The sequence below is a fragment of the Paroedura picta genome, chromosome 5, assembly GCF_049243985.1.
Source record: "Paroedura picta isolate Pp20150507F chromosome 5, Ppicta_v3.0, whole genome shotgun sequence".
In the NCBI taxonomy this organism is placed as follows: domain Eukaryota; kingdom Metazoa; phylum Chordata; class Lepidosauria; order Squamata; family Gekkonidae; genus Paroedura; species Paroedura picta.
This window is the reverse complement of record NC_135373.1, coordinates 16,363,713-16,386,985: the sequence shown is the minus strand read 5'-3', so window position 1 is coordinate 16,386,985 and position 23,273 is coordinate 16,363,713. Positions and strand designations below refer to the sequence as shown.

The 23,273-nt window shown below is 44.8% G+C and overlaps 1 protein-coding gene across 1 annotated transcript; it reads right to left on the bottom strand.

The window, feature by feature from the left end:
• Window positions 1-292: 292 nt before the first annotated feature.
• Window positions 293-10,388, bottom strand: LOC143838838 (cytochrome P450 2F3-like). The gene is made up of 9 exons (XM_077340746.1): window positions 10,176-10,388; window positions 9,700-9,862; window positions 8,242-8,391; window positions 7,151-7,311; window positions 6,361-6,537; window positions 5,299-5,440; window positions 4,347-4,534; window positions 2,331-2,472; window positions 293-506 (listed from the first exon to the last, which is right to left on the bottom strand). The coding sequence occupies exons 1-9, from the start codon at window positions 10,386-10,388 to the stop codon at window positions 325-327; spliced, it is 1,518 nt and encodes a 505-aa protein (XP_077196861.1). The 3' UTR covers window positions 293-324.
• Between the last annotated feature and the right edge of the window lie 12,885 nt (window positions 10,389-23,273).

The following is a 23,273-nucleotide window of genomic DNA, read 5'->3' as shown; positions in this document are numbered from 1 at the left end:
GGAAAGAAGAGGTGGGGAAGAATAACAGGACAAGGTCTTTTCCTGACACAGGAGAAATAGCTAACTAAAGGACAGGATTCTGCATTGTTTGAGTTACCAGCTAAGAACTAGATGCTGGCCATGGCTTCTCTGCCTTCAGACATCAGGTAGTAGTTGCTGTATTTCACACATATAAAAGAACAGGTTTCCCATGCCATGATTATTCCCTCCCCCATGGAATATGACCCCAGTTCCCAAGGATAAACTAGGCTGGGGAGAATAGACAGTTATGGACAAGAAAGGCACCCCTTCACCTTCTCTATCCCGTTTTCCCAAACGATGTCTTCAGCGGGGGATGGCACGGAATTTAAATGGGTGTGGGATCGCTATTAAGCCAATCGAGATTGGTGAGAGGTCGATTTCCTCAGGTGGAACCACGGGCTGGAGGATAAAATGCTGCACAAGAATGGTGAGGAAGAGGAAAATCTCCATGCGAGCCAAGGGCTCTCCAAGACACACACGTTTCCCTGTGAAGTGCAGGAGAAGGAAGAAACATTTTAGGAGGGAGAGCCATTGAACCTCCTTACTCTCTCCAGTTCTCTGTGCCTGGAGTATATGAAGTCCATTCCACAGTACTCCACAAAAAAAGTACTTCGTTTTCTACCTGGTCATATTCTTGCTTCAAATGAGCTCTTCACAACATTTGGAAGAAAAATACATCAGCAATACTTTTTGCAGTGAGAAGGTGTTTAATAACCCAGCCATACACCTAAGCATGTCAGTCTCGTGTCCGGGTAAATGTGGAGGGTTAAGGAAAGACCTGGAAACCTACCTTTTAAAAAATATTGCCCACAAAATCCTATGGTATAGCCCTCAGATGATTTTGATATGGTGCCCAATGGTGAGCCCCTTACGCCAGAAGGTACCAAACAAGTGACTGGGTAGGAGCAAGGCCCTCCAGCAAGTAGTCCTGGATTTTATGATGTGCCTGGGGCAAGTCCAGCAGGAAGCCCAGGTGCTGATGCTGCCAATGGTGAAAGCAAGGGTCTGTGTTTTAGGAAGATGCACCAAATAGCAACTTGGAATGTTTAGAGGACCGGCTCAAGAAAAAATGGAAATTGTCAAAAGAGAAATGGTCAGGTTGAACATTGACCTCCTTGGCACCAGTGAATTACATGGGACAGATGATAGTTTACTTCAACTGGAGAATTTCACCATCTACTATTCAGGACACAACTCCATGAGATGGAAAGGTGTGGCTTTCAAACCAAGCAAAGAAATTTCTTGAGCAGTAGAAGGTTTTTCAAGAATCAACGATTGGGACAGATTATGGCTTCTTACAATTGGAGAATTTTACCATCTGCTTTTCAGGACACAACTCCATTATTATTATTATTATTATTATTATTATTATTATTATTATTATTATTATTATTATTATATTTATATTTATACCCCGCCTCCCCTCGAAGGCTCGAGGTGGCTTACATAACCCCGTCCCATAAAACCATAAAATAACAATAAGATCCGATAATTTACAGTAATGGCAACAGCGATGGCGTAATCTGCTCATTTGGTCTCCGCATCCTCAACTACAGGAGGGGGGGTGACACTCTCTACCGCCAGTTTGTGAGGGGGGTGCTGATCTTCTTTCCGCCCGGCCTCAGTTATAAGCCTGGCGGAAGAGCTCCGTCTTACAGGCCCTGCGGAATGCTGGTAATTCCCGCAGGGCCCTCAGCTCTTCTGGGGGCTCATTCCACCAGGTTGGGGCCAGGACCGAAAAGGCCCTGGCCCTGGTCGAGGCCAGGCGGGCTTCCTTGGGGCCGGGAACGACCAATAGGTTAGCCCCTCAGAGCGTAAAGCCCTGCGGGGGATATAGGGCGAAAGGCGGTCCCTCATATATGCTAAGAAGGAATAGTGTGGCTTTCATTGCAAGCAAAACATTTTCTTGAGCAGTTCAAAATTTTTCAATGATCAATGACTGAATCATGACAATTCAAATTTTTGCCAAGCCAATAAATATCACAGCTATCCAAGTATATATGATACAACAAAGGTCGAAATTGAAGACTTATATACCATCATTCAAGATACTTTAAAACAAGTACCCTACACTGGACATAGAGAAAAGAATAATGCAGGTGATCGTCTGGGACAATTCTGTCAAGAAAATTAGTTTCACAACATGAACGCTTGGTTCAGACAGCATAAACATCACCCATGGAATCGCCAACAACAACAAAGTCTTTACATCTCTGCTCTACCACCCCAAATCTCCAGCACATGTGAACAAGCTACCCTGAGAGATCTTATTTACCAGCACCTTTCCCAGTACTCAACTTGAAACTCACCAACACCAAAGGGCATAAAAGCTTCACTGCGGTTGAAGTTTCCCTTCTTGTCCAGGAAATTGGTGGGATCAAACACTTCTGGGTCATTGAACTTGGTGATGTCTCTATGCACCGAAGATAGAAAAGCTATGACACCGGTACCCTGGTTGGAAGGGAAAGTGGGTAGAATGCTGATTAGCAGAGGATTGCTGTGATATTTGGAGGGCTGTGAAATTTGGAATCATAGCATATTGTGCTGCCTTTTCTTTGCTCCATCTTCTCTCTTGACAGCCCTTCAAGTATTTCAAAATGGATATCATATCACCTCTTAGCTGTCTTCTCTTTATGCAAAACACACCAAGCTCCCTCAATGTTTCCTCATACAATGTGGTCTCCAAGTCCCTCACTATCTTTGTAGCCCTTCTCTGGACACGCTCGAGTTTCTCTAAATCTTTCTTCAGTTGTTGTTCCCAAACTGAACACAGTACTCCAAGTGAGGTTTTAACAGAGGGAAATAAAGCTGTAATATCAACTCACGTGATCTGGACACTGCATTTCTTTTAATACAGCCCAAAATCACATTTGCCTTTTTAGCTACTAAGTCACACTGCTGACTCATGCTCAGTGTCTGGTCTACTAAGATCCCCAGATCCTTTTCACGTGTACTACTGCCAAGACAACTTTACCCATCCTATAATGATGCATATGATTTTTCATACCTAAATGAAGATCTATCACTATTGAAATTTATTTCATTTTATTCATTTTAGCCCAGATCATCTGGGGTGTTTCCTACCCCTCCCAGTTTAGTGTCATCTGCAGATTGAATAAGTGCCGCTTCTATTCCTTCATTCAAATAATTTATGAATATGTTGAACAACACAGGGCCCAGGATCTGTCCTGGGCTCTTCCTGAGGCACTCCACTCATCACTCTTCTCGAAAAAGCTGATGGACCATTTGCAAGCATCCCTTAGCTGCAATCTGTCAACGAGTTATCAATCCACCTAACAGTAATAGCATGCATACCACATTTTACCAACTTGTCAATTAGAAGATTAGAAGGAACTGTAGATTAGAAGGAACTGTATCAAAAGCGTTACTGAAATCAAGGTAAACTATGTCCACACCATTCCCCTGGACTTTCTCCAACTTTCTCCCAAAAAGTGATAAGATTAGCCTGACATGACTCGTTCTTGAGGAAGCCATGCTGACTCTTAGTAATTACAGCCATCCATTCTAGCTGTTCAAAGACCAACTGTTGGATGATTTGTTCTAAAATTTTGAAAGCTATAGACGTCAAGCTGACAGGTTGGTAGTTACCCGGATCCTCCTTTTTCCTCTCCTTGAAGATGGGGACAACATTTGCCTGCCTCCAATCTTTTGGTCCTTCAAGAATTGTCAAAAATAATGGACAGAGGCTCAGAAATTACATCTGCACATTCTTTTAGTACCCTTGGATGCATTTCACCTGGCCCCAAGGATTTGGTTTCATTGAAACAAACTAGATGTTTATGGACAAGCCCTACAGTGATGCTAGGCCACAGCTCCCATTCCTGATCATGTGAAATTATTTATTTATTTGTTTGTTAATTTGATCTTTAGCCTGCCTCTTTTGAACGATTCGAGGTGGCTTACATCAGACACAAAAACACTTCCCCAACACACACCTGTATGTAAGACATGAGGCAGGATATTTCAATCTGTCTAAAGCACTCAAAAACTCATACCTTTTGGGTCTTAAAGGAGCCTGACATTTCCTAGCCATTTGTCCACCCTAACAAACTTCTAGTCTTTCTATCAACCATTCGTCCATCAATGTTACCCAAGATAGGTCCTAGTCTTTGTTCCCAGTATTTATGTCTTGAAACCAGAGAGATTTCTTTTTCTTACTGTAGAGAGGAAGCCATATTTATCTTCCCAGAGCACACAAAAATGCTAAGCAAGGTTAACAGCTGCCAGTTCTCCATCTGCTCTTTCCTGGGAAACTTCCAAAAAAGTGCTTGTTTGGGGGGTTAAGATGCTGAACACTCATTTACCTTAGGGATCGTGTAGCCACAGTAATGTGTATCAGTTGTAACAGCACGAGGGACCCCCATAGGCACGATATCACTGAACCGCTGGATCTCGTGGATCAAGGCATCAGTGTAAGGCATCTGCACCCGATCCTCAAACAATGGGCTACGATGAGGGCCAACAACCTGAATGATCTCTTCATAGACCTTGGCTGTGCACAAGCAGAGGAAAAAGTGACAACGGAACACAGCAGAGTACAACAATATCTAGACGTGAGCCTCATTATGGGGGAGAGCAGATGCTAGGCCCTAATTTCTGTCGAGGAAAGAGAGGCCATGACTTAGGACAGAAAAAGATATGTAAATATTGAGAGAACAGACCAGTGGACTAATTTGGAGGAGGCAGATTGACCAATATTTAAAAGTTATAACTAACTTGCAGAGAAATTTTCCAGCACAATTCCTTCATCCAAATCCTTTGCAAACCTTTGACTTTATACTGTCCAAATATCACCCTTTACTGGAAAATATTAAATTTCGGGCAGGTTCTTGCATAATCCCAGGAATGTAATTTGGAAAGGCCACTTGTCTCCACACCAGTTTCCTTATGGCCATTGAATTGTTTAAATTGTGCTGTCCAGCCATTCTCTGATGAGCAATTGATGAAGATGAAGAAAAAAGCCAGCAGTTCCAATCCTCCCTGAGACTGTGATCACTGCAAAAATTGCTCTGCCCTGTGATGATTTTGTCATCACAAGGCCATGAGGAAAGGGCCCATGGCTCAGTAGGAGAGGACTGCCTTTTCATGCAGAAGGATGTAGGGTCCATCTCCAACCCCTCCCTTTAGGAAACATTTAATGGATTTAGGGTGGAAAAGACTTCCAGGGAGGATCAGATGGTCAAGAACTCAGCAAGAGGGATCAATGGCGGATAACTCAACCATCATGTACTCAGGTGAACAACTTTCCCATCTCACCCTGCAGTTCAGGATACTTCATGAGGATGAGGATCCCATAGTGGACAATGGTGGCACTTGCCTCAGCCCCCGCAATGAAAAGGTTTTGAGTGGTCATCAGAAGAGAGTTCATGTGGAAGTAAGTGAAGGGATCCTCCTTTTCCTGTGGGACCAGAGGAAGAGAGAACAACCTTTACCTGTGCAGTGAGATGGAGGCTGCAACATGCCTCCAGGAATACGCATTCAGGACCATATATGCCACTGGGTTCTAGAAACACATCAAGCACTTGACCCTCAAGTATGACTTTGGGCAGAACCCTTTGCATTCCTGTGTGAAAATCAAGTTCACACTAGCAAAGCAGCAATTAAAACTGAAGCATAGGCAAATGTCACATAAAATATATGTTTCAACAAATGCTGCTCAACCATGTAATGAATGTAATGTCAACAAAAACTAAAGGAGTCATTGAAATGTTTGCAGATTGGCCTTAAGACAGTAGATTCTGTGATTACTGCACACTTAAAATATGAAAAATACAATTTTCTTGTCAAACTGATTACAGGAAATAGTTAATTTTTTTCCCCTAGGAAAAGCTTTATTCTCCTTATTCTTCATTTACAACATGGTCCTGGGTCATCTAGTCCAACTATACTATATTAATAGTATAGTATTGTATACTATTTTATTATATTGTTATACTCTTATATTATTCTGTTATACTGTTACAACCACTGTTATAATTATTGTATGATTTTTAACGAAGACTGTTTCTTGTATTGTTGATTAGTTCAATGTAAACCACCATGAGCCTTCGGGGAGGTATATAAATCTAAATAAATAAATAAATAAAAACAGATGTTCAGCTCCTGCCTTGTCTGCAAAGGTGACAGCAGAGATCACTCATTATCAAAGCAGTGGAAACCAGGCTGAAATGTTGGAAGGGACTCAGACCCCCTCCCTTTAGACCCACCCGGGGATTCCAGCCTTCACTCATTCCTGCCAATCTGAAAATATTCAGAAAATATTCTTTAATCAGACAGGGGAGTTCACCCTTTCCACATAACCTGATCCCCTCTCTGCACCTGCTGCATTTTCAGAAGGAAGCAGTCGATGAAATCACGAGGGAAGTCGGGGTCCAGGGTCTCTTGGTGCATCTTGGCTGTCTCCAGAATTAATAAGCGTATCTTCTCATAATTCTTGAACAATCTGTTATGGGGTCCAGGCAGGTAAGACATGATACCAGGGAACATGTTATATACCTGTAAAGAGGAACAAACCATCTTGCTCCATACCGCTGTGATGTGGATACCAAAATTCGTGTGCATGCTCTCTGCACTGTGATAGAACCCATGGGCCAGGAGGAGGGAAGGTGAAGTACCACCCCCATGGCCATCAGTCTCCCACTCCTTGTGACTGAGAGGGCACTTTCTCTTCATGTGTAAGCAAAAAAAAAGAGATATCTAAGCAGGAGCCAGAGTCTCTGAACATTAACATTCCATTTCAACCTTTAACTGTGGCTAACCCAACCCAACCACACACCCCCACAAGACACACCCTCCATGATGTGAATGATTCTGACCTGCCTAGGGATTCGGTTAAAATTGTTCCTACTGATATTGTTCAATTTGACCAATTGCAGTAATTGTTAACATACATCCATTGTTGAAACTATTCATGTTGTGTTATGTAATAATGTTGTTTATATCTTTGATGTTTAATGTACCTAATATATTTTCATGTAAACCGCCCAGAGGTATATGGGAGGGTGGTATAAAAATCTAAGAAAATAAATAATATAAATTGATGGGTCTCTTGCCCAAGCAATTGTCTAATCCCCATTTTACACCATCTCACATGTCAATCATCACTCACCTGTATCCATGAGCTGCTTAAGTGGTGCAAGTTCTCGTTCAACAGGCCAACCAGAGTAAGGAATTTATTGTCTTTGTATTCAAACCGATCCCCGAAAACGATGGAACAAATGATGTTAGTGAAAGCACAGCCAATGAGGAAACTGGGGTCAGTGGGGGTTGCTGGGGAATCACCAAAAGACAAAGTAGGTGAGGAACCCCATCCAATGGTTCAGTGAACACTTAACTAGACAAGACTGAAGCAGTTATAAAGTTGCCCAAAGTGTGAAGGATGTTAAGCATTTTAACTGAACCTGGCTGGCTGTGAAAGCACTAGTTAAGTTATTACATCAATTTAGATTGCTTAGAACCTCTTTAAAGATCCCTTAAGGGAGACCATCTAGCATCTGTGAAGGAAACATAATGTACCTAACAGAAAAATCCTGTCTATTGATGTTGTCTTAGGTTAACTTGAAACAAGAGCTTCTACCTCAGACAAGAGATGTCCAGATGCACAGGGCTCAAGGTAACCCCCTGGGTGCTGGATTCTGATCCCACAGAGTTTACAAGCAGCCTTCAAAACAATCCAGAATCTCACAGAGCATGTAGAATTCTGGCATGGCTTGTCCAGCCAAAGAGGTGGTCAGGTAGGACTACTGTTATGCACTCTATGTTGGGCTGGCCTTGAAGGCATTGTTTGCTTCTGGGCTGAATTCAATGAACTGGCTGTCCCCTTTAAAGCCAGGGTGTCTTTTGTCACATATTCCAGTTACTGTAAAGTGCCATGCACCCAAGCTGCATTCCTCAGATGGCCTTCTCCTTATAATGCCCTCACTCAGGAAGGCTTATCTGCAGTCAGGTTGTGGCCCTCTTCTGTGGCCAGGCCAATCCTTTGGAACACTTTGACTGAGCAAGTGGGGAGGCCCCTTCCTTTCCTGCATTCATTGCATTGTATGAGTTTGCAGCCTGAAGACTGGATAGTTGCCGTGAAGCTTAGAAGCCAAGGCGAGATCAAAACATTTTCAACAAATATGTACATGAGACACCTATGATAATCATTTGCTGTTCTAACTTGCTGCTACTTCAAGTTATCCCCACCCAACATGCACACACCCTTGGTCTTGGCAAGCTCTTCCACCATGCATCGGGCCTCCTCTTGGATCCGTTCCTCAATGCTGCGCCGGCCCATCCCAAATTCACGCAACGTCTGCACAGCAAAACACCGCAACACCTTCCATTTTTCGCCATTCGAAAAAGCAATCCCTGTGAGGACACAAAATGGAGGCTTTGGACAAAATGGAAAACAGGTCAAGAAGGTTTTTCCATCATCACCATGCGAGGCTACTAGCACCCTATCTGTCATCCAAGCACCTGGCCATGGTGATCCATGCGATGGTCAGGATAGACTTCTGTAATATGCTCTACTAGCAATCAAGCCCGCTGCTGCCGCAGCATCTCACTGCTTCAGCCCACTGGGCAGGGAGCCGCTGGCAGCTGCGCTCCGCGGCTGCCGGGGGTTCCCTTTGTGGGCGAGCTGAAGCGGTTCCCTTTGCGGGCGAGCTGAAGCTCCGCGCGGCTGCCGGGGGCTCCCTTGCCAGCGGCCTGACGCGTCGGAGGCGCTTTGCGCCTCTCGACGCGTCAGGCCGCCCTCAAGGAAGCAACTGTGAGCCGCGCTCTGCGCGGCTCGCAGTTGCTTCCTTCAGCAGGTTAGGACTCGGCCGGGCCAATCGGCAGGCGCTTCGCGCCTGCCAATTGGCCCGGCCGATGGTCTGTCAGGAGGAAGGGGCCAATCCGCGGGCGTGTTAAGGATGTGGGCCTGACCTTGACCGTGACCCGGAAATTGCAGCTGGTGCAGAATGTGGCTGTGAGGGTCCTCACAGAAACACCATGAAGGGCTGATAACCAACCTGTGGTGAGGCAGCTGCATTGGTCGCCAGTTGTATCCCGGATCTGGTTAAATGTTTTGGTTTTGACCTTTAAGACCCTTCGTGGTCTGGGACCCACGTATCTGACTTGACCGTTTGTTGCCCTATGCCCCCCACAGGCCTATGCACTTTGTGGGTACCAACTTGTTGGTCATTCCCGGCTCCAGGGAAGTATGCTTGGCCTCGACTACGGCCAGGTCCTTTTTGGTCTTGGCCCCTAACTGGTGGAATGAGTTCCTAGGAGAGCTGTGGGCCCTGCAGGAGCTGACAGTGTTCCCCAGGGTCTGCAAAACAGAGCTCTTCCACTAGGTCTATGGTTGAGGCCACTGAGGGTGGAAGATCTGAGTGCCCCCCCCCCCAGGAAGCACAACATTCTTTGACCATCTTGAGGATGTTGTTGTCACCCTATGCCACCTGATGGCAGGTGTTCCATTATGTTGGGCTTTTTGTATTGGTTGTTGTTTTAATGGGGTTTTATTATTCTGTTGTTGTTTTTTAATCTTGTAACCTACCACAAGCTGGCTTTCTGAGAGTGGCTGGTAATAAATATAACAACAAGAACAATTCAAACCTCACAGGACCATCAGAGGATCCTACAGAGACAGGCAGCTCACCTCTCTCCCAAGGAGGAAGCCAAGGTACTCACCATCCCCATGAGTGAAGTCAGTGAATGCTGGATAATCCATACGTCCATGGAATTCCTCACTGTGGTCCACCAGGGCCTCCTTCACAACCTGGTATCCACACAACACCACAAAAGGCTGGGAACCCAGATATATGGTGTAAATGGAGCCATATCTCTCTCTCAGCTGGAGACGCACAAGGAAACAAATGTTGTCGATCCCTTCTCTAACCATGATGTTCAGACTTATGCAAAACAACATGCATGGCCAGAAATCATTAAATAGTACAAGACATCCAGCCAAAGTACCCCAGAGGAACAATTTCCATCAGGTCCTCTTCAGAATAGATTTTCCTTAGCATCTTCCTACAACATATTCTATCTCCTGATTCTTGCTAGGAAAACACATTATGACCCCACCTCCAGAGTGTGTCTCTTCCCTTTTTGCCCCCTCCACAACATACACCCATAAAGCCATTTCACGCAAAGGCCAGTCTTACCGCCATCAGGGACTTGGGCATATTCTTAGGATCCAGCTGTAACAAGTTGCCCACGATGGGGAGTGGGCGAGGTCCGGGGGGCAAGCGCCCCTTTGTGCCCTGTTCGTTCCATTTCTGGAAGAGCAGGCAAGAAGTGCAGATGGCCAGAAGGGCTGCTGTAACCACACTCCATGCCAGCTGCCCTGAAGCGATCTCAGTTAAATGCTCCAACATTAGCCTCTCTCACGTCTTCTCTTTCAGGATTAAGGAATGGTAATCAGGCTGTGCTTGCTTCCCAGCCAGAAACGGTTGGATACCACCGAGGGGCAAGTCCTAGAAACAGGGCAGAGCCAAGTATCTGGTGATGAAAGAGGAGCCTTCATGCCAGGCCCAGGGAAGGTGGAGGTGGGATGGTTCTGCATCCCTTTTACAAAATGTGCTTTCTCCTGGGTTGTCATCTACTACATGTATCAAACAGAAGGCAGCTCCTCTGAGGGTGACTTCAGAGCTGAGCATCTCTAATGGGGAGAGTACATTTTGCCACAGCAGTACATTCAAAACTCTTCCTTGGAAGTTCCCAGGCACGACACGCAGGCATACCCAAGGGATAAGGGCCAGGCTGCTTTTGAGGCTCAGTCCCATGAGATGCTCCCTTCCCCTGGCTGGTTTTATTATAAAATACAACAGAATGGGGGGGGGGGGGGTCCTTCTGTGGGCCTCCATTAAATGGAGAAGGGTGGTTGTGATCTGCTAGTCAACCAATATAACTCACCCTTTATTTCCCTAGACTCCTCCCAATATAGATTTGCCAACTTCTCGGGGCATCCTGGAAGTTCTTGGGACATCTAGATAACATAGACCGACTTTGTGAGGCATCCAAATAACATAGACAAGTTCCCCTGGAGAACATGGTTGGTTGGAGGGTATATTCTAGGGATTGGCCCTCTCTGAGCTCCCTCCCCTGCCCAAACCCCAACTTCCCCAGGTTAAACTCCCAAATCTGCAGGAATTCCCCAACCCACATTTGGCAACCCTAGATTAATATGATCAAGTTCCTGCTTCTTCTCCATGGTAGAAATTCATACATGACTGAGGCCAACTTGGAAATGCTCTAAAAGAGCCCCAAGCATTTGTATGAGATTCCAGCCAGTACAGCTGGAGTGTATGTGTTGTGTAGGTGGCTCTGCCAAGGGCTGAGCCTGAGGTCCAAGGCAAGATTGAGATTCACCACTTCAGATTGGATCTTCGCTAGCTAGATTCACTATGGGAGCCAGTGGGTTCAAATGGACTTCCTGCAGTCTGTTTGGTTGGCTTGCAGCAGGATCCTCCAGGGATCCAGTCAGTTTAATCCCTGGTGTGTCCAATCACTTACAACAACCAGTCGATTCACTGTTCTCTATTGGATTTAATGTGAGGTTCAGGGTGGGGTGGAGTTCCCCGAGGTCTTGGTGCTACTTGTATCATGTTTCTTTACCAATTATTCGACTGTCTGTGTGTTCCTGAACCCACGGATCTAACATTATGGTCGACTATCAATTCATCTTATCCCAGCCTTGATGAAGAGAGGAGTTCTACTTGACACAGATGATAGTGTTTTGTTTAAAATTAAACTTTATTAAATCTAGGCTGTCTCTCCCTGTGTGGCCCAGTGTGGGTAACCACAAGTCTCATACAGTCAGATATAACATATAAAGGTTAAGAACACATATTATTAATTCAGTTTTAAAACTTTAAAAGCCACTTATTTGCTGTTAATTTATATCCAGTGGGTGTTCTATACTGAAGCTAGCTTTCATTTTTGATAGCTGTTTCCATGTAGATTATCATGTGAGTTAGAAGAGCAGCATGTTGAAATTTCAGTCACCAATTAGTTCGATGCTGGTGTTTGTGTGTTTGTGTGTGTTTGTTTGTTGTTTATATCCCGCCACTCCCATAACATGGCTTATGGCAGGTTACAATTATAAATATGCATTAAAAAAAACCACTAAACAATAATAAAATCCCTATAAAAATCCATCCCCAGGCAGGAAAACATCACACCAACCCCGATATAACAGACACTATGATAGCACAAAGAGCCTCTTGTGGCGCAGAGTGGTAAGGCAGCCGTCTGAAAGCTTTGCCCACGAGGCTGGGAGTTCATTCCCAGCAGCCGGCTCAAGGTTGACTCAGCCTTCCATCCTTCCGAGGTCGGTAAAATGAGTACCCAGCTTGCTGGGGGGTAAACGGTAATGACTGGGGAAGGCACTGGCAAACCACCCCGTATTGAGTCTGCCATGAAAACGCTAGAGGGCATCACCCCAAGGGTCAGACATGACTCGGTGCTTGCACAGGGGATACCTTTACCTTTACCTTTACCTTTATGATAGCACGATGGCTTTGGAGAAATACAGGGATGCCTGATGACCTGGATAGCCAGCGAGGGGCCTAAGTCTAACCTGCCATGGCCTCAACCAAAGACCTGGTGGAAGAGCTCCATCTTGCAGGTCGTGAAGAACTGAGAAAGCTCCATCATGGCCCTCGGCTTTCCCAGGAGCTCATTCCACCAGGTCAGGGCCAGGACTGAAAAGGCCTGGTTGAGGTCAAGCAAACTTCCTTCAGGCTGGGGACCTCCAACGAGTTCATACCTGCAGATCGAAGAGCAGGTGGTTCTGTAGATACAAGACCGCAGATGGACTTAAAGGTTAACCCCAAAACCTTGAACCTGATCTGGGCCGCAATAGGCAGCCAACCACAACCATCTTCCAAGTCACAAGATGCTTGTAATACATTTTCTTTGTAACTTTCTTGTCACAGGGCAAGAGCTGGCAGATTTGCTGAAGGAGGTGTGGAGCCTGGGGTGGAGGGACCATGTCCACCTAGAATTTCTTATAAGATGGAGGGGGGGGGGTAAAGGAAGTTCGCAGTCTGTTAGACCTTCATAGGGCAAAATTTAATAAACTCAGAGACATAACGATAGTCATCCCATGGACCAGAATGCTGTAAGAGAAAGGAGCAAGTGATGGGTGGCTCTTTAAACAAGAGCTATTGCATGCTCAAGACATGACTATTCCAGCAAGACAGAAACATGGTAAGGAATCCAAGAAGCCTATTTGGATAAACAGAGATCTTCAGAAGGAGCTAAAGAAGAAAATATTCAAGAAATTGAGTGGACAGACCTCTAAAGAAGACTATCTGCAGGTTACTAGCACTGTAGATTTGCCATCAGAGAGGCCAAAGCTGGGAGTGAGCTAAGATTGACCAGGGAACCCATTATAATAAGAAAAGATTTTTCAAATATTTGAGAAGCAAATATAAGGTAGGCCCAGGGCCATAGGCCCAGGGCCATTCCTCACTCGTTCAAAATTGCACAATGGTTGCAAATTGAAATCGCTACTGTTTTGCTGTTATGCACAATGTCATCGACAATCTGCAACACTCCTGAAACCGATCCACAAAAAGCACTTCGTTGTAGCGCTTTCAGGGAAATCCCAAAAAGTGGATTCACCCTCCGGAAAGATCTACACTCTTGCAACCAATCTGCAACACTAGCGGGAAAGTTCTGTGCGTTACCATTGTTACGGTTTCTGCAAAGTCCCTCCCCCTGGCTCTCTCCTCTGATCTTCTGGCGAAGCGATCGCCATTTTTTTCTTGGAGCAAGTGGAGATCAACGCACCGGTGAGCCTTTGTTTACCCAGCGAGGCTTCCCTGGCTGCAGTCCCTCCCCAGAGCTGTTTTAAGTCACCAAGCACCAAGCAACACACAGCCCCGTTTGCTGGTTTATTTTCCCTTTATTTTTCACTCTATTTTCGGCCGAAAATGGCCGGGAAACGGGCTTTTGGGGAGCATGATAACGGCCGCCCATTGGCTACTTGACGGCCAGGGGCGGGACAAAGCTCGGCAATATCGCTTCCTGGCTAGCGATTTTTGCCGAGACCAGAAACCTGTGGGAAACGATAGAAACGCAACTGGATTCCACTACAAAGGCAGGTATGCATGACGACGAATTCCACTATTTAAAATGGCGTTTTTTTGTTCCGCAGCCAATTTGCTACCTAGATCCTGGTGCGGAATGGCCCCCACTTTTGGTGAAAATGGAGAGACTCTGACAAAGGTCAGAGAGAAACCTGAAAGAAGAAAGGCTCAATACCTATTTTACCTCTGTGTTGTCCCAGAAGAATATGGACACATCTAGGGATGGGTAGTAGGCAAGTGTGGCAGGTTGACATAGAGGTTGTTGAGAGGCACCTGGTTATACAGGATATGGTCAGATTCCCTGGACTGAATGGTATACACCTGAGAGTGCTGAAAGAACTTTCTGGAGAACTTGCCCTTGTCCATCATCTTTAGGACCACTTGGAGAACTGGAGAGGTGGCAGAAGATTGTTATCCTCATCTTCAAACAAGGGAGGGGAGATGACCCAGGAAACTCTAGGCCAGTGAGTCTGACCTCAATTACAGGGGAAATAATGGAGCAGATTTTAAAGGGGCTGAACTGCAATCTGGAGAACAATATTCAGCCTGGAGAATAGGAGGTTGAGAGGGGACATGATTGCTGCCTTTAAGCATTTAAATGGTTGTCTCTTAGAGGAGGGCAGGGGGAGATTCCTGTGGGCAGCAGAAGATAGTACCCCAAATAATGGATTTAAACTATGTGGACAACAATATTGGCTAGATATCAGTAAAAATAATTTCACAGTCAGAGTAGTTCAGCAGTGGAATAGATTGCCTAAGTAGGTGGTGAGCTGCAAAACAGTCAGACTGACACAGAGAGAGAGAGAAGACATTTCACAGAATCACAGATTCATAGAGTTGGAAGGGGTCATGCAGGCCATCTAGGCCAATCCCCTGCTCAACACAGGATCAGCCCAAAGCATCCAAGAAAAGTGTGTATCCAACCTTTGCTTGAAGACTGCCAGTGAGGGGGAGCTCACCACTTCCTTAGGCAGCCTATTCCATTGCTGAACTACTCTGACTGTGAAAAACCTTTGTCCTGATATCTAGCCCATACCGTTGTACTTGTAGTTTAAACCCATTACTGCGTGTCCTTTCCTCTGCAGCCAACGGAAACAGCATCCTGCCCTCCTCCAAGTGACAACATTTCAAATACTTAAAGAGGGCTATCATGTCCCCTCTCAACCTCCTTTTCTCCAGGCTGAACATTCCCAAGTCCCTCAACCTATCTTCACAGGGCTTGGTCCCTTGGCCCCAGATAATCCTCATTGCTTTCCTCTGTACCCTTTCAATTTTTTCCACGTCCTTCTTGAAGTGAGGCCTCCAGAACTGCTCACAGTACTCCAGGTATGGTCTGACCAGTGCCGTATAGAATGGGACTATGACATCTTGTGATTTTGATGTGATGCCCCTGTTGATACAGCCCCAAATAGCATTTGTCTTTTTTACCGCTGCATCACACTGCCTGCTCATGTTTAGTTTACAGTCCACAAGTACCCCAAGGTCTTGTTCACACACAGTGTTACCTAGAAACGTATCCCCCATCCAGTAGGCATGTTTTTCATTTTTCTGACCCAGATGCAGAACTTTACACTTATCTTTATTAAATTGCATCTTGTTCTCATTTGCCCATTTTTCCATTGTGTTCAGATCTCGTTGAACTCTATCTTTATCTTCTGGAGTATTTGCCAGTCCTCCCAATTTGGTGTCATCTGCAAACTTGATGAGTAGCTCCTCCACCCCCTCATCTAGATAATTAATAAATATGTTTATCAGATTGCAGTCCTTCAATTTATCCGTCAGAACATCATGGAGAACCTTATCAAAAGCTTTACTAAAATCCAAGTAAACGACATCAGCCGAATTTCCACGATCCAGCAAACCTGTTACTTGGTCAAAAAAGGAAACCAGGTTGGTCTGACAGGACCTGTTGGAGACAAATCCATGCAGACTAGGGTTGTGCGATTCGGCCGCCGAAGCGGCCGTTCCGTCCGGGCGCAGCCAGCGCCGCGCCGCGGGGGGGGGAGGGCGGTGCCGGCAGCAGCGTGACAGCGGGCGCAACCACGCAGGCGCGGAGTTCCGCGCCTGCGTGGTTGCGCCCTCTGTCACGCCGCTGCCAGCACCACCCTCCCCCCCCCGCGGCGCGGCGCTGGCTGTGCCCGGATGGAACGGCCGCTTCGGCGGCCGAATCGCACAACCCTAATGCTGACTTCCTTGGATCACCAAATTGTCCTTCAGATGTTTGGAGATCGCTCCCTTTAATATCTGCTCCATTATCTTCCCCACAACAGAGGTCAGACTCACTGGTCTGTAGTTTCCTGGGTCATCCTTCCTCCCTTTTTTGAAGATCAGAATAACATTTGCTCTCTTCCAGTCCTCCAGGACATCTCCAGTTCTTAAAGAGGTCCCGAAGATGATGGACAAGGGTTATGCAAGTTCTCCGGAAAGTTCTTTGAGCACTCTCGGGTGCATTTCATCCAGCCTAGGGGATTTGAACTCATCCAGTGCAGATAAATGCCTCTCGACAACCTCTCTGTCCATGTCAACCTGCCACCTAGACGCTATCCCTTGGCTACTGCCATCTCTTGTTGTTAGGTGCGAAGTCCTGTCCGACCCATTACGACCCCATAATGATCCTCCAGGCTTTCCTGTCCTCTACCATTCCCCGAAGTCCATTTAAGTTTGCACCTACTGCTTAAGTGACTTCATCCAGCCACCCCATTCTCTGGGCCATTCTGCACGACTTTAATGTAGCAGAAGGTGTGCAAATTGTAAATGCTACTCATTTGCAGTTCCGCAAGACATCGCACAAAATCTGCCACACTCCTGAAACAGTCCCGCAAAAAGCGATTCGTTGTAGCGCTTAAAGGGAAATCGGGAAAAGTGTTCACCCTCCGAAAAGCGCTACACTCTTGCAAACAATCTGCAACACTAGCGAAAAAGACCTGTGCATTCCCATTGTTGCAATTCCAGCAAAGTCCCTCCCCCTGGCTCTCTCCTCCAAACTTCCAGCGAAGCGATCGCCTTTTTTTTTTCTCGGAGCGAGCAGAAAGCAACGAATCGGTGAGCCTTCATTCACCCAGCGAGGCTTCTCCGGCTACAGTCCCTCCAGAGAAGTGCTTTAAAGCTCCCCTAAGTCCCCAAGCACAACACAGCCCCGTTTGCAAGTTCCCTTTATTTTCGGCCGAAAATCACGGCTGTGCAGTGGGGGGGGGATTTTTCTTTTCACTCGGGGGAGCGTGGCAACGATGAATCACCAGCTCACACACCAGTTGCCAGTTAGATGGGTCTGTTCGTTAGGGAGAATCAAGGCATATTCGTTGCAACGTGTTTTTTTTTTTTTAGGGGCTTTTCCGGAGCATGATAACACCCGCCCATTGTCTGTTAGTTTGACTGACGGCCAGGGGCGGGACAAAGCACAGGAAAAATCGCTTCCTGTCTAGCGATTTTTGCAAGACCGGAAACCTGTGGGAAACGAATGAAACACTACTGGATTCCACTAAAAAAGCCGGTATGCATAACGCCGAGATTGCACTTTTAAAAATAGCATTTCCGCTTTGCGGGACCAATTGGCAACATTGGTCCTTGTGTGGAAAGGCCCTCTGTCGTGCCCTTCTTCTTTTGCCCTCAATTGCTCCCAGCATTAGGCTCTTCTCCAGGGAGTCCTTCCTTCTCATGAGGTGGCCAAAGTATTTGAGTTTCATCTTCAGGATCTGGCCTTCTAAGGAGCAGTCTGAGCTGATCTCCTCTAGGACTGACCGGTTTGTTCGCCTTGCAGTCCAAGGGACTCGCAAGAGTCTTCTCCAGCACCAGAGTTCAAAAGTCTCAATTCTTTGACGCTCAGCCTTCCTTATGGTCCAACTTTCACAGCCATACATTGCAACTGGAAATACCATAGCCTTGACTAAACGCAGTTTTGTTGGCAGGGTGATGTCTCTGCTTTTTAGGATGCTGTTTAGATTTGCCATAGCTTTCCTCCCCAGGAGCAAGCATCTTTTAATTTCTTTGCTGCAGTCCCCATCTGCAGTGATCTTGGAGCCCAGGAAATAAAATCTGTCACTATCTCCATTTCTTCCCCATCTATTTGCCAGGAATTGAGAGGGCTGGATGCCATGATCTTTGTTTGTTTTTTTTTATTATTATATATTTTTTATTTTCATAAAGATAGAAATATAGAATAGAGACAATTTAAGTTATTAATACAGAGAATAGTAAAATATAGTCTTCGTTTGGAAATATAAGACCCCACATTAACTACACAATGGTATGAACTTTTGCCCAAAGCTTATAAACTTTTTCACGTTTCCACCACATTTAAGAAGAGAAGCCTACTTTGTTACCACCTTTCCAACACTTGTTTACATAGTTTTTAACAATTTTAACGGTCATTTTGGTGTCCCATAATACCTATAAAACAATTTATACTTAACGCAGTCTTAGAGCCATCCACATTTCCACCACATTTAGGAAAAGAGGCCTACTTAGTTGTACAGAAGAAAAATATATAAGTTGTTATATAAGTATAAGTTATATAAGTATAAATTGTTAATACAAAAAATGGTAAAATAAAGTCTTTGTTGGTTACATTTACACCTCCTCGATTAGGTGCCTCCTTTTAGTTATGCTTTAAGTTTAGACTGGGAGTCACTGCGGAGATATATTTAATAATACAGATTCAGCTTGCATAGGAAATCTAAGACCTCACACTAACTACATAATAGTATAAACTTACAATGAACAGTAAAATATAGTCTTCATCTGTTATACTTAAACCCACTCCATTAGGTGACTCCTTTTAGTGAAGCTTTAATTTGAGGCTGGAAGGCACTGCGGAGATATATTTAATAATACAGATTCAGCTTACTTAGAAGATCTTAGACCCCACATTAACTTCTTGACACAGTCTAAGAGCCATCCAGACACATATTTCCAGATTTAAATTAAATGCTTAGCATTAAACATTACTTGTAAAACAATATGAGCTTTGGCCCTGTAACAATACCCTAATAAAAAAGAAGAGAAAGAAGGGGGAAAGCCCCACTTTTTGTGACATTGCCTTGAAAATGTACAAGAGAATAACGAGAGGATTTCAGTTATTGCTTCTCCTTTCCCTTAATACAGATTCAGTTTACATAGGAAATCTGAGACCCCATGTTGACTACACAATGGTATAGACTTTTTCCCCAAACTTATAAGCTTGTTCACATTTCCGCCATATATAGGAAAAGAAGCCTACTTTGTTACCACATTTCGAACGTTTGTTAACATAATTTTTAGTAATTTTTACAGTCCCTTTTAGTGTCATATACATCTATAAAACATTTCATACATGACACATTCTAAGAGCCATCCTGACAGGTATATTTTCAGATTTGAATTAAATGCTTAACTAAACATTTTTTGCAGAACAATATGAGCTTTGGCCCTATGACAATACACTAATAAAGAAGAAATAAAGGGGGGGGGGAACCCGTTTTATATTTCCGGCACTTACGATTATATTGCCTATGTGCCTACAGAAGAAAAGAAAAAAAAGAAAGAATTTCAACCCCTGCTTCTCCTTTCCCTTCCCCGGTCTTCTTAAGGGGGTCTCATATCGAGGCTTGCTGCATCTTGTTGTTCCCGTAGACTTATGTTCTGTCCAGTTGGCCTTTGGCGTAGAAAGTGCAGTTGTACTCTTTAACGCAGAGTATGCATCGATGAATCTTGAGGCAGTTGCACCTTCTGGACTCCAATATCAATACATTTTTTCCCAAAAAGCTCCTTTAAATCGATTACTTTCACAGCAGATCCATATACCTTTTGATTGGTTCTTGTGTACTGTTGCTTTGAAATGGCTGTATGTCTTTTTAAGAAGGGTGTCCTTATCTAGGCTGCAAGGCTCCGACATCCCCTTTTCCATCTCCAAAATTTCAAATTTCTCTTCTGCTGATGGTTTTCCACCTTGTTTAGAGCTATCATCAGCCACTGTTATTGATCCATCATTCCTGTTAGAGACTTAGACATAGACATGTTTTAGGCTTGTAAGTCAGCAACCAACCTCAGACAGTTTTGCAAATGGGCAGCAGAGGTCCTACACAGTCCTAAACAAGAGCAAAAGTCTGTTTTGTCCTCCGACGTTCCTGGCACTGGTATGTGACGTATTGAAGTCAGTAAAGCAGATATTCTTGTAGGAGCAGAATACTCGCGAGATCCTCCCACCCATGGCTCTTATCTCTTATCTCCAAAAACCAAAACAATTGCAGTAAGAGCTATTGCTAATTAATTTGAGTTGATTTAAGTCCTTCTTCTGCTTAGGAAAGAGAATTAGCCTGCCTCATAACGAGGTGGCTTCAGGCAAAGCAAAAGAGGGGAAAAAGAGAAACGAAAAAAACTGAGAAATACTTGCAGACTCTGTGCGTTAATTGATGTCTTGGAATTTAGCAGATGTCCTCCACTCAGTTCACAGCGTTCATTTGCAGTAAATCGTAGTGGAGGGTTAAAGCAGATTCTTTAAGAAAGAAAGAAAGAAAAGTCCAAGATAGAATATGGCGGTCGTCCTCTTGACCCGAAAGGCTGACAGCCTGTAATTCAGGGAGATATACTCCCTAAAGGATTGGACATGGCCCCAAGAGTTCCCTAGGACTTCCTGGGTAGAAAGGTGAGGTGGGGTTTGCGTACCCCTCCTCTTTTCTGCCAATTGCTTCCACAATTGGCCCCTGTCAGGCGGACAACATCTTGGCCACACCCCTATCTTTGTTTTCTTGATGTTGAGTTCTAAGCCAACTTTTGCACTCTCCTCCTTCACCCGCATCAACAGGCTCTTTAGTTCCTTTTCACTTTCTGCCATTAGAGTGGCATCATCTGCATATCTGAGGTTGTTGATATTTCTTCCTGCAGTCTTGATTCCAATTTGTGACTCCTCTAACCCCACCTTTCTCATAATGTGCTCCGCATACAAGTTAAATAGGCAAGGCGACAGTATACAGCCTTGCCGAACTCCTTTCTCAATTTTGAACCAATCAGTGATTCCGTGCTCGGTTCTCACTGTTGCTTCTTGACCTGCATATAAGTTTCTCAAGAGACAAATGCTCTGGTATTCCCGTCTCTTTAAGAACTTGCCACAATTTGTTGTGCTCCACACATTCAAAGGCTTTAGCATAGTCAATGAAGCAGAAGTAGATGTTCTTCTGGAACTCCCTAGCTTTCTCCATGATCCAGCATTTGTTGGCAATGTGATCTCTTCGAAATCCTGCCTGTACTTCTGGAAGTTCTCAGTCCACATATTGCTGGAGCCTAGCTTATAGGATTTTGAGCATAACTTTGCTAGCATGAGAAATGAGTGCAATAGTGCGGTAGTTTGAACATTCTTTGGCATTGCCCTTCTTTGGGATTGGAATGTAAACTGACCTTTTCCAATCCTGTGGCCATTGTTGAGTTTACCAAATTTGTTAACATATTGAGTGTAGTACTTTTACTGCATCGTCTTTTAAGATTTTGAATAGTTCAACTGGAATGCTGTCACCACCACTAGCTTTATTGTTGCTCAGACTTCCTAAGGCCCATTTGACTTCACATTTCAGGATGTCTGGCTCCAGGTCAGTAACTACCCCATTGTGGTTATCAGGGATGTTAAGCTCGCTCTTGTATAGTTCCTCTGTATAATTTTGCCACCTTTTAAAAATTTATTCTGCTTCTGTGAGGTCCCTACCATTTTGGTCCCCTATCATACCCATCTTTGCATGAAACGTTCTCTTCATATCTCCAATTTTCTTGAAAAGATCTCTGGTCCTCCCCATTCTATTGTTTTCTTCTATTTGTTTGCACTGTTTGCACTGCCATCTCTAAATGTGCCTAAGCCCTTTGAACTGTGGAAAAAACAGATGTAAAATAGGTGCTGAGCCTTTCTGCTTTCTCTGCATCTTTCGTTAGAGTTTGTCCATCTGCACCGAACAGTGGGCCTATTGTCTCCTTTACTTTACGTTTGTTCCTCACATAACTGAAAAATCTTTTCTTGTTACAATGGGCTTCCCTGGCCAATCTTAGCTCACTCTCAGCTTTGGCCTTTCTGATGACTGATCTACAGTGCCTAGTAACCTGTAGGTACTCTTCTTTAGAGCTCTGTCCTTCCCTTCATTTCATGAACATTTCCCTTTTCTTTCTTAGTTCTTCTTGAAGTTCTCTGTTCATCCAAATAGGCTTCTTAGAGCTCCTGTAGTGTTTTCGTCTTTCTGAGATAGTTATTGATTGAGCATGCAATAGCTCTTGTTTGAGTAATGCCCACCCTTCACATGCTCCCTTCCCTTCTAGCATTCTCGTCCATGGTATGACACTCATTATGTCTCTGAGTTTCTTAAAGTTTTCCCTACGAAACTCCAACATCTGCGCCTGGCTACAAGCTTCCTTCCCCCCCCCCCTCTCAAAAGGAATTCTATGAGGACATGGTCACTTCCCCCTAGGGTCTCCACTGCCTTCACCCCATCCACCAACTCTTTCAAAGAGAGAGAGAGAGAAGGCATTTCCCTACAGTCTTCACATTATGGAAGCCAGAGGCAACAGTTGTCCAAAAAGTTGGCCATCCAAGAGTGCAAAATCACATGCCAAGAAATGTATTTAAGCCACGTAGAAATACCCTGAAGCAGTCATTGACAGAAATGTATAGAATTGCTGAGGGTCAGACACGAATGAATGAATAACATCATTGTCAGAAATGCCCCCAGCCCAAGCTGAAAAGAGGCTGCAGGACTTTTGTGGTACACAAGGGATGTCTCTCTTTAGAATCAGTTTTGTGGTGCTTCTTGTTTGCATTCAGCCACAATACTGAAAAGCAGCCTTTTGATTTTGGGCTTGCTTGTCTGTGATGTTAGCCATCCTTGCTTGGATTGCTAACGTTTACTTCCACCTTATGCTGTCAGAGAATGCATTTGTATGGGGGCATGGCCCATAGGTGGGCTGCTTAGCCACTCCACCCAATACCCTTTTCCTAATACATTATTTATTTAGCATATGGCTCGTGTGTAATAGAGCCACGAGATCTTTAACTTGTCTGGCAGCCAGGCAAGAGACGTTCAGAAGTGTTTGCTATTGCCTGGCACCATGTCATGGCCCTGTCGTTTCTTGGAGGTCGCCTTTCCAAGTTTTAGTTAGGGCCGACCCTTCTTAGCTTTTGAGATGTGGCAGAATCAGGCTAGCCTTTGAGCTGCTCTT